Source organism: Hoplias malabaricus, unplaced genomic scaffold (genome assembly GCF_029633855.1).
Source record: "Hoplias malabaricus isolate fHopMal1 unplaced genomic scaffold, fHopMal1.hap1 scaffold_40, whole genome shotgun sequence".
Classification (NCBI taxonomy): domain Eukaryota; kingdom Metazoa; phylum Chordata; class Actinopteri; order Characiformes; family Erythrinidae; genus Hoplias; species Hoplias malabaricus.
Window position 1 is genome coordinate 459,952 of NW_027100978.1, and position 19,599 is coordinate 479,550.

The following is a 19,599-nucleotide window of genomic DNA, read 5'->3' on the forward strand; positions in this document are numbered from 1 at the left end:
ATAAACACACGCTCAGCTTTGCTGCAGGAACGTTCTCAACTGGGTGCTGTAAAGGCCAAGTGTGAGCCAGTGGGTTCATAGAGCCCTCCAACACTGGTCTCTGGAGATTGGCATTCGAGTGATGGAGCTCAGTGATTCTGGAATGAGTTTGAGATCCAGAACTAATCATTCAAAGTCACCACCTCATCTTGAAAATGCTGTTGTGACTGAATGCAGTCCTGTTGATTTCAGTAGTCTTATAGCTCACAGCTTTCCCTGAAATGTCACCTCTTAGGTCCTGGTTCAGAGTATTAAAGCTTTTGATGCTACGCCTGCTCAGTATATGGAACAGTTTAAACATTAACCCTTTGACTATTCAGTACTTGGCTTCACTGTGGAAAGACTGAAATACTTGTTGATGGCAGTTCAAACATTACAACACGACTGATTCACTGTAGAGTCCGGTTTCTCTCATCGTGAGTGTTTATGACACTTCTCCCCTCTTAAAGAGGACGTCTACGTGCGGAAACGCTGTTCTCTGGTTTGTTTACATTCAAAAGCTTAGCGTCTTTTAAGGTGGAATGGTGTGGTTTTCAGGGGGAAAAATATGACTGTAGCTTGTCCGTGGATGAAGTTTTTACGTTTGAATTCCCACAGAAATTCATGTTTTTTTGGTGTTGTAGCACTGTCACTAATGCAGTTAGCCCTCTCCAGAATTTGGGAAATTCGAAAACCTCAAAAATAAGTCAGTAACACCCACTTATGAAGCAGGAATAGAACAATATCCTCAGCTTGGTTTGTGCTTTTCAACGTTTGGAGTTCTCTCCGTTGTCTAAAAAATGACAGATGCCTCTTCCATGAGCAGAGAGAGAGAGAGAGAGAGACTCTCATAACAGACAGAGACGGTTTAATCATTCGTTCATTCATTTGTTTATGCCTGACACTGGGGCTTCGTACACACATTAGACCTGTTTCACGCACAGAAACAGAGAGCAGCAAACAGTGAGGAAACATCGTGAACGTTACGTTTAACACAAGACCCTCTTGGTGTTGATATTTCCAAGAAGTGTTTCTCTGTGTGTTTGTATTTCATTCATTGTGAGGACTGTATACACTCATGATAATGGAGAAAAAGCACATTCACATTTATTGGTGCCATCAGTTTTTTAAAGCTTTATTGTGACATTATTTAATTTCCTCTTTAAGGTTAATTAAGGGGATTGAATTGGGTGTTACCTGGAATTAGCTCCAATAAAGTCCTCTCAATGATCCTGCCTCTTGTATCCTGCGCTCTGATCTATGCTCTTCCTGTAGTTATCGGGTCTTTGCAGCTGATGTGAGATTACAGCCTCTCCAATCATTTCCCACTGTAAACACAGCCACTTACAGCTAAAGCCTCTTCAAACACTCGCCCCTCGTGTCCAGAGCACTGTTTCTGAAGTGGCGTGTGTTTGCTCTGTATTGTATTTAAAGCTATAAAAAGATTCATTTGCACTCATCCAGACAATAGTTTTACACACACACACACACATCTCAGTCAAGTCAGAGACATTTGTGCTGATATTTCAGGGCTGAAACAGCTCAGAGTGTGCTGAAGCCTTTCAGAGAACTAAGTCGCAGTGAAAGGCTGCTTTGAGAAGCTGAGAAAGTTGAGTGATGATGCTCAGGACTGACTTCCTTCCCGTCTGTACACAAAATAGCAGCTTGTTGTTGTTTTGTGTTTAAACTGATGGAGGTTTGATTGATCTGAGAATAGAAGTCCTTGGGCAGGGCTGAGTAGTGAGCTCTGAGCCGAAGTAATGGTTTTTTTTTGTGCTACTTAATGACGGATTGTTCTCAGAATGGACTCAGATCACACGCTGGCGTGTTTCTTTTCCTGAATGACGCGTCTGACTAAAGATGAAAGTTGATTACTAACGTGCACAAGATAATAAAGGCCTTCCCTATGACTTCTGCATGAAACAACAAGCCAAAGCCTGTAAATCTCATCTCAGGATGTGAAATTGACCGACTGAGAAGCTGCAGAAAAATGTTCATCAGAAACCAATTGATCTTCATTTTACAAATGCATTTAAAGTCCTCACTGATCTGAGCTCTTTTCATGTGCATCGTAACGGAGGTTCATCATTTTACGGACGGCGCATAAAAGCTTTACAGAAAACACAATAACAATAAAAAATGCAGAGGTTAATGAAAATACGTGGCAGAGCATAGCCCAAAGCCTGGGAGAAGACATAGATATACCAAACCAAAACTATAAAACCATAACCATAAAAAGGCTTTAAAAAGTGTGGCTATGTGCATCATAATCTTTTCACATCCATAAAGAAGCTCATTAATTCTTTTAGTTACCGTGCTTAAAGGGACCCTTCACATTTCTGGTTTTTAATGAACTGTCTGTGACCTGCTTTGGTCAAAGTACCACAAGGACTAAACCCCTCAGCAGAGTAGTGTCCGTCCGTGCACCCCCCCCCCACCCCCCACCCTGTTCAGCACGGACAGTTTCAGCACCTGTTCACCCCCGACCCCGATTACACAGCAGTGAGGAGCAGAAACTCTGGTTGTTAGTCGTTTTCGCTCGGTTATCTTTCTTCTCCATTCTCATTTCTCTCCATTGTCTCTGTTTCGCCACGTTTGTAGTGAATCAGGTAAATTATAGATGGGTTCGAAAAGTAGAACTGGCTTAATGTGTTCCGTTCACTTTGCTCTTCAGTGTCGTTCTTCACTGACAGGACGTCAGACAACGAGGATAAATGAAGTTGATTTGTGCTACTGAGAATGCTAAGAGAGTTATAGTACTTTATTAATTGGGAATATAGGGTGCAGTCTGTGTCTCAGGCTTTTAAAGTGGTGCAGTTGTGACCTGGTTGTAGGCTGTGTTGGTCCCTACTGAAATCCCACCGGCGCGGTTCTGAAGAGAACACACAGTTCTGCAGGCTCTGGTTAACCACAGTCTGTCTGTATTTAAGCGCCGTGAAGCCATTTCATAGATTTCCATTCATTTTGTTAAGACGTATAATTACCTTATCTCCAAGTACTACTAAACCTGACCTAACCCTAACACACAAACCCTAAACTAACCTTAAAACCTGCCTTCACTTTAAAATTAAATGATTTACGATGTGGGGACCGGCCTGAGGTCCCCCAAGTAGCAGTCCCCACAATGTAAACACATTTTTGTGACCTCACAGCTTGATATATTCCTGGTGCGTTCGCACACACACACACACCATCCACGTTTACTAAATGAAAACTGTTACTGATTGACCTCCATTTTCCTTAGAGTGGATAAAATGGCAGATCTAGATTTTATTGGATTTTTTTTAATAACCCTTTTAACTGAGGTCTTCACTGAAATAAATTGTGACTGAATATTTGTGGAACATTACAACCCACTAATTAGCATAGTTAGTCGCCAAGAGTTTCCCTAAATCTCACTCTCCATTCACTCCATACTGAGGTATCTGTTACTTTTGAAGAGGGGAAAAAAGACAAATGGCAGGATTTCAAAATAGTTGTTCATTTAAGATTTTATCTGGTCATGTTCTTAAATGACGTTTGTCAGTGCTGTTGGTGAGGTGCTAAATTTATCGTTGTAATGAATCAGACACAAGGACATTGCTCATTCACAGTTAAAAGTTCCACACGGAGTGTTATTCAGTGCATCACATCAATGACTTTCTGAAATCAGTGAGTTGTGGTTTGAACTAATCTGTTTCTCCGTTCCTCCTCAGACTCCGATTCAAACACAAAGCGCAAAAAAGTTTCCCAGCGAGGGAAGAAAGATCAGAAGCGCAAATCTCCTCAGGAAGACAATTCCAAACAGAGACCGAAACGTGGAAGGGACCAGAGCAGCAGTGAGGAGCGCAGGGGACCTGAAGAGCGTCTCAGAGAGACACAGCACCGGAGACGAGAGGACAGGTCCCCTCTGGGACGGGATCGTATGAGAAACGACTCTCCCAGTGCACGAGAACGTGGAAGAAGGGACTCGCCCAACCCCAGAGAGCGTGCTAGGAATGACTTGCCCACGGCTCGAGAGAGAACGAAAAAGGATTTGACCAATCCGAGAGGACGCACAAGAAGTGATTCGCCCAGTCCAAGACGTGGCACTCGAAAAGATTCACCCAATGCAAAAGAACGTTCTAGAAATTACTCTCCTAATCCACAGGTACGGGCTAGAAAACCATCGCCCAATCCAAAACAAGGAGCAAGGAGTGATTCAACCAGTCCAAGACGACGTTCTAGAAAAGACTCACCAAGACAAAGAGAACGTCCTAAAAGTGTTTCACCGGGCCCCCAGAAACCAAACCGACGTGACACACCCAGCCCCCCGCAACGAAACAGGCGTAACACACCTAGTCCCCCAAAACGAAACAGATGTAACACACCAAGCCCCCCGAAACGAACCCGTCGTGACACGCCCAGCCCTCCGAAACGAACCCGTCGTGACACGCCCAGCCCTCCGAAACGAACCCGTCGTGACACGCCCAGCCCTCCGAAACGAACCCGTCGTGACACGCCCAGCCCCCCGAAACGAACCCGTCGTGACACGCCCAGCCCCCCGAAACGAAACCGACGTGACACGCCCAGCCCCCCGAAACGAAACCGACGTGACACGCCCAGCCCCCCGAAACAAAACCGACGTGACACGCCCAGCCCCCCGAAACGAAACCGTCGTGACACACCCAGCCCCCCGAAACGAAACCGTCGTGACACACCCAGCCCCCCGAAACGAAACCGACGTGACACGCCCAGCCCCCCGAAACGAAACCGACGTGACACGCCCAGCCCCCCGAAACGAAACAGACGTGACACGCCCAGCCCCCCGAAACGAAACAGACGTGACACGCCCAGCCCCCCGAAACGAAACAGAAGTAATTCCCCCAGTCCTAGAGAACGTAAACGAAAAGAATCACCCAGTCAGAGAAGGCGTAGTAGAAGTTATTCACGAGAACGTTCTAGAAAAGATTCTCCTGTTCCTCGAGAACGGCAAGAGCCAGAACGCGGAGGTCACAAGGACCAGAACCGGAGACATGAGGATGAGGACTCGAGGAAATTCAGCACCAAGGACGGCAGCAAAAATATCTCTCAGGGTGAGAGACGCAGGAGCAAAGAGAGATCGACATCACGAGAGAGGAGCCGCAAAGAACCCTACCCCAGAGACTCGTACAGGAACGGTGTGGAGAGGGAGGACAAGGACAACAGATACAGAGAGTCCAGGACGAGAGAGGACACTTCCCCCCGGAGACGCAGATAATAACCTGCAGTGGGGGGAGAAAAAAAATCTGAATTCTCATTGCTGTCTTCACTGTGGACAAATGTGCTTTTGCAAGCTCTTGTTTTGCTGTACAGTTCACTGCAGGCTTTAATGAACTGTGGAGGCGTGGCCTAAAGCTGTGTGCTGATGTGTCGTACGCATGATGACGGCGTCATACGGTAAAACGATAGAGGAGTCCCTGCAGGTTTTAAATTCACATTGTACAACTGTAGGAAACGTTTTGTATCTTCAAGGGTTATTTTGTACTTTATGGATCTTGTTTTTTTTTTGTCTTCATAAAGTAATTAAAACAATTGATTATTAAAAATGATCTTGTTTTAAATTCAAAGCACAGACTGGTTTTATTGGTGTTTCCCAGAAGAGTTTCAAAGAAGGAAACTGAAATTGCTGGTTGTTTCTTGAGCTGTTCGTAGTCCATGGGTCTTAAGTTGCTGCCTTAAATTAAATTTCTTAAATATATTTATCACATTTCTGTGATGGTGTAAAACTGTCAAAACATTTACTAATTTGCACCTAAAAACCTGGGAGATCATTATACTTTTAAAACGGTCTCAATTCATACATACACAAGTACACTGAGCTAAATGTTTATTTTACAACCTGAAGGTGTCGCCAAGGAGCCTTCCAGAAATACAAAATTAACAAAAGGGTGAAAGTTCAAGAACTTTCGTGAATTTGGCTTGTCACGTATTACTAGCATTGTTGCCACATTAGCTTATATGCTGCTTAATAACTATGACAGTTTATAGAACAATTTATTCAATATCCACCTTAAAAATCCATCTTAAGTAAGTGACTTCTTCACTGAAATGGTCACATATAAAATAAATACCACATAAAAAAAAATAATAAGCCATTTTTATTTAGGCTTTCACCTTAAGTAACTGACTATGCCAAATAAATGGACACCTTAAAAAAACCCTACCACCTTAAAATGACTCCCAGTATATTTAGACTTCTCTGTTCAATAAACTGCGGCTGGAATTTTACATTCCGCCTTAAGAATCCAGCCACATTTATCCGGGGCTTCCTTATGTCAGTGGGATATGCTGTTATTCCTATGCATTAGGCTCTATTGTGTATTGTCTATGAGTGTCTGTGTGTTAGTGGCAGTTAAATGTCAGTGTTCCGGAAAGTTCTGCCATAGATGTCCTATGAGAGGACCATGTCCTGTTTGAACGAGCGCTGTACGAAAACCGTACCACACACTGAAAAAATAATCACACTGTATGAGAAAGAACTCTTTGGCAATTGATTTGTTTCAAGAACTGTGCTGATTGAGCAAGAAATGTGTGTGTTATGGCAGGGTAAAAGCACGCAAACATTTTAAAAAAAGGTGTGCTCATCCGGTCAAACAACACACTTTGATTGCCACCTTTAAAAAAAAAAAAAAAATACACTTTAAGAATCCCACAATTTTATTAAGACATCCACCTTAAAAACAATGTTTTTTTTGGATTTCCACCTTAAAGATGACCTTTAAAATCTTAGAGACTGTCTGTATATTTCTGTCTCCCTCACACACACACCCCCCCCTCCCTTTCTCTCTCTCACACACCCAGCTGAAGGACTGAGAGAGATTCACAATTCAATGGATTCCTACGGGGGCACACCCTCCAAACAAACTCGTGTAGCTCAAATTTTTAAACTTTTTTAACCAAACATACCGTAGCGACAAGGACACTGGGGTTTGATGTGGTGTAAAAATCCTTCATTTTGAGCAATAATTGATCATGTTATGACGAGTTAATCACAGATTATATTGAACTCTGTGGGAGCCGAAACCCTCCCTAGTGCCGAACAACAATTCATAACTCAAAAACTGCATTTTCAAACTTTCACAGAAAGTTAGATGCTAGAAAGGGGAAATTTCTCTACCATTTAAAATTTTAAATGAAGTCTCTAGGTGAAAGTATAAGGAAGTTATTTGGAAATGTTCAGCTAAAAAGTAAAAAAAAATGCTTTCAGGTCAGAGGAGCTAGAGTACGATGACCTCACGCATTCTAGCCATCCCCCATTCAAGTGAATGGAGGGATATTGAAGGAGGGATTAAACGGGATGGATAAGTGCCAGAGGTCTGACTTCCGAAGTGATGAGTCTTGGTGTGCCCTGGTTCGACCGTTTGAAATATCGTGGCCATAGCTTCAAAACTGACCAAGTTGAAATTAACACACCCTTGAAGCTGGAGGATGAAACCTTGGAAGACGATTTCAAGGGGGACCCATTCTTCTCTCATCAAAGCAGTTAAAAAATATGACATCACTGGACAGTCCAACATCCCTCAAAGAAAGTGCTTTTAAAGCATCTTTAGTTGCGTGAGACTTCCCTGAAGAATGGACCAATAGAAAGGCTCCAGAACACCTTGGTATTAAACCTCTGTGTTAATCCACACTGGCTGCAGAGAAGGTGTCCACCTTCAGAAGAGTACAGTATTTTCACTGTGGAGATGAGGCGTGTACAGTGCTGATATTCAGCTGCGTGTGTTTCTCACTGATGTGTGTTTCTTGGTGTGGTGTTGCAGTAGCAAGTTGGTGTTTGTTCATTAGCATGTGCTGGAGACCCATCTCTGCGCTTCTCACTGGTTCTGTGAGCAAAAACATGGTGACACACTAAAACCACTGTCGCTTCTCATCAGGAGAGCAGACAAACTCATTGTGTTACTACTGTCCACTCTATAGCTCTGTCCAGTGCTCACATGAGTGACTCGTATCTCCGTCCTCTGCCCTGCGGCTCCTCTCAGCCAACGACTGGGCTTCCTCAGCGACCTTGTGTTGTGTCCCTTCAAGGGGAAATGATGCTATATATGAAAGCCTAACCTAGAAACAGGCCTCTTCTCTTTGTGTTCGTGTGTAATGGAGGGGGGTGGGAGTAAAGTCAGGGGGAAATACTATGCACATTTTGAGTGGGTTTAAATGTACATATCGTCTAAGACGGCCATCTGTTAATCTCTTTATTGACTAAAAATACTGAAGCAAAGTTAGTAGGGGACATAATTTTTCATGACACTACAATATGGTGGCCATGTGTGTGTTTGTGAGGATAGCACAGAAATAAATATCTCCAATCATACAAATAGCTCATTTGCCAAGACTTATATATAACTTTAATTAACCAACACTGTTAAATCCTCTCCTTTCATTCATGGAACAATCTAACCACTTTGTACATGTTATAATTTTCATGCCAATGTTAAGCATTTTAATAAATACATCAATAAATAAACATAATCCGAAGAATTCAAACTGATTTACATGTGCGTTTAGCCGTTGTTAGACTGTGGTCAGTCGGCTGTGAGGGGAAGAAGCATGACCAGTGGTTGATGTAGGTGCAGGTTGTAGACTGATAACGGAGGTGAGAACACTGGACTTGAACAGATGTGTTTAAAGTTTTATAAATCTGCACACAATGCGTCAAATGTAGAGATAAACACGGATGTGAAATTATGAAATTCTAGACATTTTACACAATTTATAAATCTGTTTGGATGCATATTTCACGTCCCAAATTAGAACATGTAGAGCATTTTACACACACATTTACTCCGGCTAAAAAACAAAAAAAATATCTTGAAACATTAACAAGTCTAAGAATAAAAAACTGTCCAGAGCTGTGGTCAGTTCCTGTGCTTGAGTTAATGCATCTAGCTTTTTTTTTTTTACTTACCCCTCCGGGCATTTGCAGTTTTGTTTGTGTAACTGAACATTGCACAAATACAATGAATGAAAATGTGCTAGGATTTCAGTTTCTGGTTTTCACACTGATGGCTCGGTACATATTCATTAATTTCAGTATCTGTGGATAGCATTTTTTTTTTTTTCGTTTAGTTTAAGAATTGCTACAAATTAATATATATGTATATGAGGGGCCAGAATATTAGAACCACTGACAGCTGAAAGAAATTGTGTTTTTAATGGCACCTATTGAGAGGTGGAATATATGAAGCAGTTAATAAAGTCAGTTCTTGAGGCTGATGTTGGAAGCAGGAGAAATGACCCGCGTAAGAGTCTGAGACACTGACAAGTGTCAGCAGCGGGGTGTTGCCGGTGCACAGTGGTTATTTTCAACCAACAGTGGTTCTCCAATGATCTGGCGACCACCATGGGCTCCCAAAGCTGACCGATGCATGATGGGAGCTACTCTAACACACAGTGTCCTGCACTTTCTATCAGAGCCAGCATTAACTCTCTGAGCCATCTGTGTTATTACACCCTCACCCGGAAGTAGAGGGGACAGGATTCACAGACGGCCAGCACTGAATAAATGAATGAAAAGTGAGGAGTAAAAATATTCACTCAAATGGTTCAACCAGCTTTATATTTAATGAGCTCTGTGACCATGTGTTTAAATGTCTTATTCATCCTCAGTGCTGCCCCACTCGCTGTGGACTCAGCTGAATCTGTTGGAGGCAAAACATCTCGAGTGGTCTCCCAGGTAATGGAGAGAGAGAAAAGAGAATGCCTCAGGACTGTTTCCTCATTCTCGTGGACTCCGGTGGCTCGTCTGAAAGAAACTCAGCCGCACTGTCATCACTCAAGCGCGAGAGAGAGAGAGAGACATGCTATTTTCTGAGTCGTGACACAGAGCAGCGAAGGCTGCTCTTAGAAATCTTCCTTTACTGTAAAAGCACTGAAGGCTTGTATCATCTGGATGATTTCGCTATCACTATGTAAACGGGTGAATCTAAAACTGTTAATGCTCTGAGATTGTAATCCCCTTGTTGCCAGGGGAGCGAGTCGTTTATGTTTAGGTCGTGGATGTTGAGGGAGGACAAAGTGCTGTTCCTTCTCTTCCACTGCTCCCAATTTTCTAGCCAGTCCCAGAGATCCAACGGGCGACATTTCTATCTCAAGCTCACTTCTTCTCTGATCTCTGGACCACTTCTGTTGTAATAAGAGCCTGCACATCACCGAAATGCTGTGACATCACAACCACAACGCTTAAAGGCCACGTCCACGATTGTGTTTAAAAAAACGCTTCTTATGATTCCGAAAATGTCTGCTGCTGTTCTGTCTGTTTTCATACTGGATGTGTTTAATGTGTCTAATGCTCCAGTGCCATTAAAGTAAAAACAAACTGTCTAGGTCCGGTATGCTAGGCTCTCTCTTTCTCTCTCTCTCTCTGTCTCTTTCTCTCTCTTTGTCTCTGTCTTTCTCTCTCTCTGTCTCTCTCTTTCTTTCTCTCTCTCTGTCTATTTTCTCTGTCTCTCTTACTGTGTGTCTCTCTCTCGCTCTGTCTCTGTCTCTCTATCTCTCTCTGTCTTTTTCTGTCTCTCTTTCTTTCTCTCTCTCTCTCTCTCTCTCTCTCTCTCTCTCTGCTTATGGCAGAAAATACATGTATTGTTTCTGTGGTCATTCAAGCAGTGAATAAAATCTTAGAGAATCCAGAGAATCTTTGTGGTAAAAAAAAAATAATAATAAAAAAACAGAAAATTTGCATTTCTTCAAAATCGTACACATCCACTTTAAACTGCATTTGTAGAAAGTGGACCCCATTTTAAATTGCACCAAAAACTGTCCCTGAAGAACAGACTCAGACCGTGGCTATTATTAATTATTATATTATCTATTATTAATTAATGATTAATTGTGAGTTTATTAATATTATAATAATGTTTACCGCTGTATCATTACTTAATATTATCTGAAGTACCTTCAATAAACACACCCTGATTGTAAAGTGTTACCCAGCAGGTTAACGAGTCTTCACTGGATGCAGACGGTATGTGAGAGAAGGTGGAGTGTTCCAGTAAAAACAGCTGCTTTTAGCCCTCTTTTGTTCACAGCTGTGTGGCAGTCTGCAGGTTCTTCCTCCCGTTTTCTCACACCTCTCTTCGACTGAAATCTGTTCTCTGTGCTGAGGTCTTTCTGAGGACACACCTCTGTTTGCTCCTTTAGTTGTGCTTTTTAAGCCTTAAGCAAACGGAGCAGCTGTGTCCAGCAGTGGTCCACGTCCTCTTTCCTGGAAGTTTAAGACTGAAAAGACCCACCTCTGAATGAGTGAAACATTAGACGGTGTGTAAAATGCTGTGTTCGTGTTGTAGACACCTCTGCTTCTCCTCACCACCACTGTTCAAAAACATCTTAGTAAATGTCACTGGTTGGTGGATCATTCTCAGTGACACTAGCGTAGTGGTGGTGTGTTAGCAAAGGAAGTATACAGAGAAACAGGTGGACTACAGTCTGTATTTGTAGAATTACAAAGTGCTCCTGTGTGGACAGTGGAGCTGATAAAAATGCTTAACAAATGATGTGAAGCAGCATCTGATTGTAATGCAGCGTTCTTTATAAATATCTCTAAATAAGGCTTATTTCCCATATGTGACGCTGCTGAAGAGTAATGAGCTGGTTCATTGAATTGGGAGTAAAATCACGCAGAGGAAACTCCTCTGAGAAACACAGGGTCCGGTCTGTGGTCAGATTGGCTTCTGCGTCATCCTCTCTGCCTCAGCGGAGACTCCAGAGACCCTCTCGCTCCTCACGATGCCATCCATCACCTGAGCCGTTGCCGTAGCTTTGGATTAGTTGAGGGGCTGCTGGGAGACTTGATTTACATCTCCGTCTCTATTACTGCCTCCACTCTGCCTCCCTTCTGCCTCTAAAAGCCAGAGGGGCTCTGCTAGTGGTGGGGGCCTGGTTTCAGTCCTCGGTCTCACTGGTCCTCCCTTCAATCTGAAGACATGATTCAACTGTTACATAGAGAAAAACATCATTAAAAACCTCTCCAGGTTTCCCACCGTCTCTGCGCCGGGATTCTTGTGGTGTTCCTGCCCGAACTGGGAAACAAATCCCAGTTTGCCGTGTAGAAGGCAGTCGTCCTATCCACAACACTAAGCAACAGCATAGTTACGACTAAAATGTCATAAGGTCTGGGTCCGGAGCCTACACCGATTCATTGGATGGAAGGTAAAGACACACTCTGGACAGGGCACAAGTCCATCTCAGTGCATCACACATTCCACCAAACCTGGGGATGATTTCACCCCAACAATCTACCCACCAAGGACTGCACGGCCCTAGAGCTGAGTGGCGATGACTCTACCTGCTGCGCCATGGTGACACCTGTGTGTAATCTTGATTTTAGCGTTCTGGAGTGCAGACTCAGACCTAGTCATTTTACTCTGACATCATGCGACTGACGTGATGAAAACCTGCAGAATCACTGTTAGAAATGGCACAATTCAAGAAACAAAACAGCAAAAATAAGTCGCCCAGGTTTTAATTGACCGCTTTAACCAATGAGTCACAGAGGTTTAATTCCCCTGTTCAGAGCGGATGGAAACATGGTCTTGATATAATCACCACTCTGGCAAAACATGCCTCTTAGAACTAAGTCTTATTTTACTATGGGTGTCTACACACTCGAGGCTGATGCAGCGTCAGAAACGCCTTCCTCACCATATTTCAGATGGACGCTTTGTCGCTTCTGACGGACTACAAACGTGTCTGTACAGTTAACGACGCTCCATCAAGGGTCTAAACCATTTCGACTTTTGCTGCCACGGACTCTGAGGTGAGGACACATCAACCAATAGAAACAAGGATGGGCAGCACAGACAGAGGACAGACGGAAATCCAAAATGGAGGAAAAGCTGAGCGAGGCAGTGCACTCTTTCCGGGGTTAACAAAATATGAAAATTCACTTCGTCATGCGCCTGGCACCGTGTGTCTTTTTATTTGTCCGGTTTGTCAGGTCTTGTCTGGTTTTTGACGGTCTATTTTCTTTCCCGTTGTAAAAAGAATCCCTTTGGGTTTCGAGCTACAAATCCCGCCCCTGCTCCAGCCATGTACACTCCTTCTAGACGGACGAGCGCTGCATGTGTATGCATCTACCACATTGTCTAGTGTGTAGGCACCCTAACACATGACAGAAACTTGCTGGTCAGGTAAGTCACTGACAGAAGGCCTATAATGAGATTGGTTTTGACCGGTGCACTGGAAATCAAACCAGGGATGCCTCTGTGTATCTACCCCACAGAGGAAAGCAAACCTGGATGGGGTTCCTGCAGTGTTCTTGCAACGACTTTGGTTTTCTGTTAACAGTGTGGCGTGCGGCTGATGTTGGTCATGCGTTACTTGCGTGATGACCACAGCGAAACAAAGCAAGATTTTCCTAGATGTTACTTTAGTTTGATTCAGAAACTTTCCCTCTGAACAAAAGAACACAAACAGGAATATAATGAATGCACAGGCTTTTTATTGTTCCTCAAATTAAACACAACAGGGGTCAGCTCTGACCACTTCACACTCCACACTAAATAAGGTCTTGCACTCACTCAGAAACAAACACAGCACCCCCAACAGGATAGAGACCCTTGTGCATAATTTCTACAGTGATGGGTGACATGGAGCACACAGAGCTCTGATTCTGCGCCAATTTATTTCTACACAGAGTGAACATGTACACGCCGGGACTCCTCTATAATCTGTCTTACACCAGGAGAAAAAGGAATGATGTTCCAGTTGATTTCCATCTCCACAGGCATGGACACCATGGGGCAACTGGCGTTATGTATGTTACTGTGTGTATGTTACAGTATTACTGTATGTGATAAATATGAACTAAACATTAGAGTATTTACGTGACTTGCGGAAGTTTTTAGGTCTCCGCTTAAGCTGCAGTGTGTCCCCGCTGATTTACCCATGGTGCATTGTTTTTCAGAAAGTTCTGCCGTGGTCCTGTCAAACCAGAGAACGTCATACGCATGAGTTTGTCAGCAGCTTTCTCGGGGTAACCTCCGAAATTCTTTGCAAGGACTAAACACACCATTAGGCCAGTGTTTCTCAGCCCAGTTTCTGAACCCTCCGGGACCCGGCACAGTCCACATATTTACACTCAACCAGCTCCCAACACGGCTGCAACAGATACTCACAGTTCTTGATTACTTGGAGGAGGTGTACTGGGAGATTAGTGCAACAAAAGCCCTGTCAGGATGGGATTAGTTTTACATGAGGAACTGCTTTAATGTACATTTCCTATGCAGCAGTTGCAATGAATAAAGCTCATTTACACTGAGAAGGAAACCTCAGAATAGATGACACACTTTACTCATGCTTGTCAAATCAAAATATAGAATGTGACAGGCAATGTGCTATGAGCAGAAACTGACCACGGATGAAGGAACTATTAACTGGCTCCACCTCGGACTCCAGCCCAAACTTTCTGAGTTCGCCACCCTCTCCAACGTTTCTCTGGGCGTGGTCTGTGCTCGTCCAGCTATAGACAACTACACAGTGATGTGAGACAGCGTTCCTCCAGGACCATAGTGCAGCACAGAACACAAGTGCAGACAATTCAGGGCAATGTTTTCAAAGACTAACAATAAATACAGGGGCAACACACAGCACAGTCAGTGACTGCAAACGTAGGACCACACACTTGCCTCAGCCTGAATCGAGTTGTGAAGAAATCTGTAAGGGACTTGTTTTAGACTTGAGTATGTGGTTTGTGGTTCTGCCCAAACATTTTTTCCTGCTGTAACACACCCAGTGTAACTCAGGAAGGGTTTGCTAATGAGCGAAGAGCTGAGAGTGTCGCAGCTGGAGAAACGAAACTCACAGCAGAGTACTCCACACTGAAAAAACATTCTGGAGCAAAGCCACAGAGGAGTCAACCCCCTCTAAAGTTAGACAAAGCTCCCTGTGTCAGACAAAGACAACGTTAATTTAGCAGGAAGCTATCCCAAAGCCTCCAACAGTAAGTATACTGTCTGCAACTTTGTCTTTGTTTTACCCACGTACAGCGTAATGCCATTTAACTCTTCAAGTATTAAAGTCAGTAAATTAGACCTAGCTCTTACAACAACCGCTGTTTGTAGCTGCTATAGTGTTTACCTTTAGAAAGACTACCCACACACACCTCAGCTGCCTCAACCCTGCTCCAATTTGTCCAAACAAATGTGGTCTATGCATTTAACTCATCTGAGGGAGTGAACACACACACACACACACTAATGCACTAGGGACAGTGAACACACACTTGGAGCAGAAGGGGCGCAGACATGGGGAGAACACACCACACTCCTCACAGACAGTGACCGGAGGCAGGGATTGAACAGGCAATGATCAGGACACCTACAGACCCTTCACCTACAGCGCAGGTGTTGTGTGGTGGTGGATCTTTCTTTGTGACACGTGATGGTGCGTGTGGATCAGACACAGCAGTGCTGCTAGAGTTTTAAACCCCTACAGTGTCACTGCTGGACTGAGAACAATCCGCTAACTAAAACATCCAGCCGACAGCGTCCTGTGTCACTGATGAAGGACTAGAGGACGACTGACACAATGAAGAACAGGGTGCGAAGGGGCCAGGAAACATACGGAGTGCAGCCTGTAATTGTAAAAGTACAGAGTGCTCCTGTGTGGTCAGAGCAGCTGAGAGAATGGACAAGGAGTGAAGAGAGACAAGGAACGTGTTGAACAGTAAAGTGCTGGGTGAGTGTCTTGTGGGAGTGAACTCATGCTGAGGGAATTCCTCCGAGAGCTACAGGGTCCAGTCTGTGGTCAGATCGGCTTCTGGCTCGTCCTCAGCCTCGGGGCAGTGTGGGATTGTGGAGAGACTCTTGAAGGTTCTCGTCCCATTGAGTCCAGTTCATTTTGGTCGTCAGGGCTTTATCTACGATGACGGCAAGTGTTCGGATGTGTGTTGTTTGCTTGTTTGTTTGTTTGTTTGTTTTTGCCGAAAGTGTTGCTCCCCAAAGACCTGCAGAGTCCAGCGTGCGATTGCCAGATTTCTAAGGAATCCTGGGACGGATTGATGGGAGCTGTGATTCGTGTGGGTGTGAGCTCCGACCGCTTTGGCCACAGGAAGTGAGTCGGAGGGTGGAGCCCTGCGTGGGTGGAGCTCCCAAGCCTGTGTTTAAACTCCAAAATAGACGCTTTAGTGGATGCCCGTGACTCTATAGCGTGCAATTAAGGGCTCCATACCTACAGACGTGTCTCACCACATACGCTGCCATACACATTCCATCAGGAACCCTATACACTCGAGTCTAGACTGGAGAAACCATGGCTGTCTTAAGGTGGAGGAAATAAACAGGGAAGAAGGAGCGTAAACAGAAGACACAATGTACACTAACACCCCCTCCCAAGGATCTCAAATGAAATGCACTCTCTCTCTCTTCTACAAAGGCTTTACACTAGGGGTGGAGCCATTTCTGTGAGGATTTGATGGCATTAAACCATGCAAATTTAGTGAGGTCAGGTGGTGAGTTATATTAGAGTCATATCATCACTGTTCCACGGCTCTTGCTCGTCAGTAGGGGTGATTATACCCCATGTGGGCACAGCTGAATCTCTGTCCACAGCTGGTGCACCTCAAGGCAGTTGAATTCACTTCTTAAAAGAGCTGTTTGTAATCGTTTGGATGAACTGTGTAGCCTCTTACACTGTCAGATCACACTCTGCTCTCTATAAGAGGCCAAAACTGTGGTCAAAACTCAGAGTCTGTGGCTGCTACTATTTCTACCTACGCCACATACATGTTCCCCAGTTTTAGTGACTGCCGTATGCTATGTTTGTTTCTATTCCTCCATCTTCTCAGAGTCTCTGATGGCGAGCAGTGCATCAAACAAGCAGCAATGTTCACACCATCTCCGCTCAGGAGGCTTCTGCTCTTATTTATTCATCTGTTTTGGGCTGCGGCGGTCAGTGGCCAAATTTAGAAGCAGGGGGAAAAAAACAAAAACAAAAAGGACTCTGGGACACGATGCTGGTCCGAGATTTGACGCCGAAGAAAGGAAATGCCTGGAAAGTGATCTGCAGTGTGGAGTGGAAAGCTGTAATTCATACAGACACAAGAGTGGGCATTGTGATTGCTTCCAAGAGGGAATTCAGCCTCTGAAACTGGGGCAGTGCAGTACAGTACAGTGCAGGAAAAGAGGTGGGTTTCTGGGGTACCGTTTTGTTTCACACCCTTCACTTTAAGGCAAGCCCCGCCCCTTGTTTTAGGATTGGATAACCCTTCTTACTCAAAGGCTTTATTGATGTTGGTGTAAATGACTTCAGCATTAGTAATAGGTTTAACTAATGTTGCAGTGGTATTGTGAAGGACTAGCGCCCCCTCCAGGGTGTGTTCCTGCCTTGCGCCCAATGATTCGGGGTGGGCTCCGGACCCACCGCGACCCTGAACTGGATAAGGGCTACAGACAATGAATGAATGAATGAAAATTATATATGGATTGTAAATATATAACGTATATTCATAAATGATCTATGAAACTGTATCTATATTTCCATTCTGTTGAAATCACAAGAGTAAAGTGAGTGAAAAACATTGGTACATAGTCCAACACATTTGTAAACACACAAAAATAAAAAAAGAGTATGTACACAGCGTAACTTATAAAATGTAACTATAGTAATATTAATGTGTCATAGATTTTTATAATTATAATTATTGTTATTATTTTGCACACAGGTTTGATCGAAACCCCGCCTTTCTTTTGGGATTAACTAGTAGTTCATATTCTCTCAGCCAATCATAAAGCAAAAGGCATCCAATCACAACGCAGGAGGCGGGACAATACGAGCCAATCCCAACGCTGATTTGACGGAATACGGGTGGGCTTTTGAAAACACAGCGCTGAAAGGGCTCGCGCATGCAGGTAGACTATCAGCAGTGCACATCGCTGCACGAGACACACACTCACACTCATACACACAAACACACACTCTCTCTCGCGCGCGCACACACTCACTCAGAATCCGTGCAGCCGGCCGCGAGACACGGAGCAACTTTCTCTGCACGTCTTTTAAGGTGAGTGTGAAATGAAAGTGTCTTCGCGCTGGGCTCGCGCTCCGGTCGCTGTATCCCACCAGGACCCTCTGTGTGCTCCGGGAGTGAAGGATCGGGGCGGATACTGAGCGCGTGGGAGGCGCGAGGGGAGCGGGTTAAGGGTTGAGTTTGGGGGCACTTCTCCCTGACAGGCAGGACCCTGAGCGGGAGGCAGCCCCGGCGGAGAGAGACACCGGGGACACGCGTGATGATGTTGGTGGTGGTGGTGGGGGGGGCTTGTTACAGTGCTGGAGGTGGCAGTGATAAAACAATAACTGTAAACAGGTGCAGTGATTTATGTATTTAAATACTGTCAGAACCAAACCCCAATGACAAGGGTGTCATAATATTATCGGAATATAGAACTGGAAAAATACTGTTTATAATTCCAGTAAATAACAATAAACATGTTACTGCTGTAACTGGGATCAGTACCAAACATGCTATTCCAAATAGTACTGATAACTAAACCCAGATACTGTACTGATGCTAACTATTAATCCAAGATACTGTACTGATACTAAATAATCAACCCAGATACTGTACAGATACTAAATATTAATCCCAGATACTGTACAGATACTAAATATTAAACCCAGATACTGTACGGATACTAAATACTAAACCCAGATACTGTAAAAAATGCTAAACACTAAACCCAGAAACTGTACTGATACTAAATATTAAACCTAGATACTGTACTGATGCTAAATACTAAACCCAGATACTGTACAGATACTAAATACTAAACCCAGATACTGTACTGATGCTAAATACTAAACCCAGATACTGTACTGATACTAAATATTAAACCTAGATACTGTACTGATGCTAAATACTAAACCCAGATACTGTACTGATACTAAATATTAATCCCAGATACTGTACTGATGCTAAATACTAAACCCAGATACTGTACTGATGCTAACTATTAATCCAAGATACTGTACTGATACTAAATACTAAACCCAGATACTGTACAGATACTAAATATTAATCCCAGATACTGTACAGATACTAAATACTAAACCCAGATGCTGTACTGATACTAAATACTAAACCCATATACTATATGGATACTAAATATTAATCCCAGATACTGTACTGATACTAAAAATTAAACCCAGGTACAGTACGGATACTAAATACTAAACCCAGATACTGTACAAATGCTAAACACTAAACCTAGATACTGTAGTGATACTAAACACTAAACCCAGATACTTTACTGATACTAAATAAACCCAGACACTGTACAAATGCTAAATACTAAACCCAGATACTGTAGTGATACTAAATACTAAACCCAGATACTGTACTGATACTAAATATTAAACCTAGATACTCTACTGATACTAAATACTAAACCCAGGCACTGTACAAATGCTAAATACTAAACCCAGATACTGTAGTGATACTAAACACTAAACCCAGATACTGTACTGATACTAAATACTAAACCGTGCCATTCCAAATAATACTGAAATTGAATATTAAATACTGACTCTGTACTAATATTATACAATAAACACTAAACCAGGCTGCAGATAGTTTGAACTATATGTTAAATA

At 43.5% G+C, this 19,599-nt stretch overlaps 1 protein-coding gene across 1 annotated transcript in view; it reads left to right on the forward strand.

Moving 5' to 3' along the window:
* The window catches only part of cwc22 (CWC22 spliceosome associated protein homolog), an 81,315-nt gene extending 75,808 nt beyond the window's left edge, over positions 1 to 5,507 (forward strand). Inside the window, exon 21 of the mRNA XM_066659018.1 lies at positions 3,714 to 5,507. Coding sequence (XP_066515115.1) covers positions 3,714 to 5,236 — 1,523 coding nt within the window. The 3' untranslated portion in view covers positions 5,237 to 5,507. The remainder of the gene's footprint in view (positions 1 to 3,713) is intronic.
* The last annotated feature ends 14,092 nt before the right edge of the window (positions 5,508 to 19,599 follow it).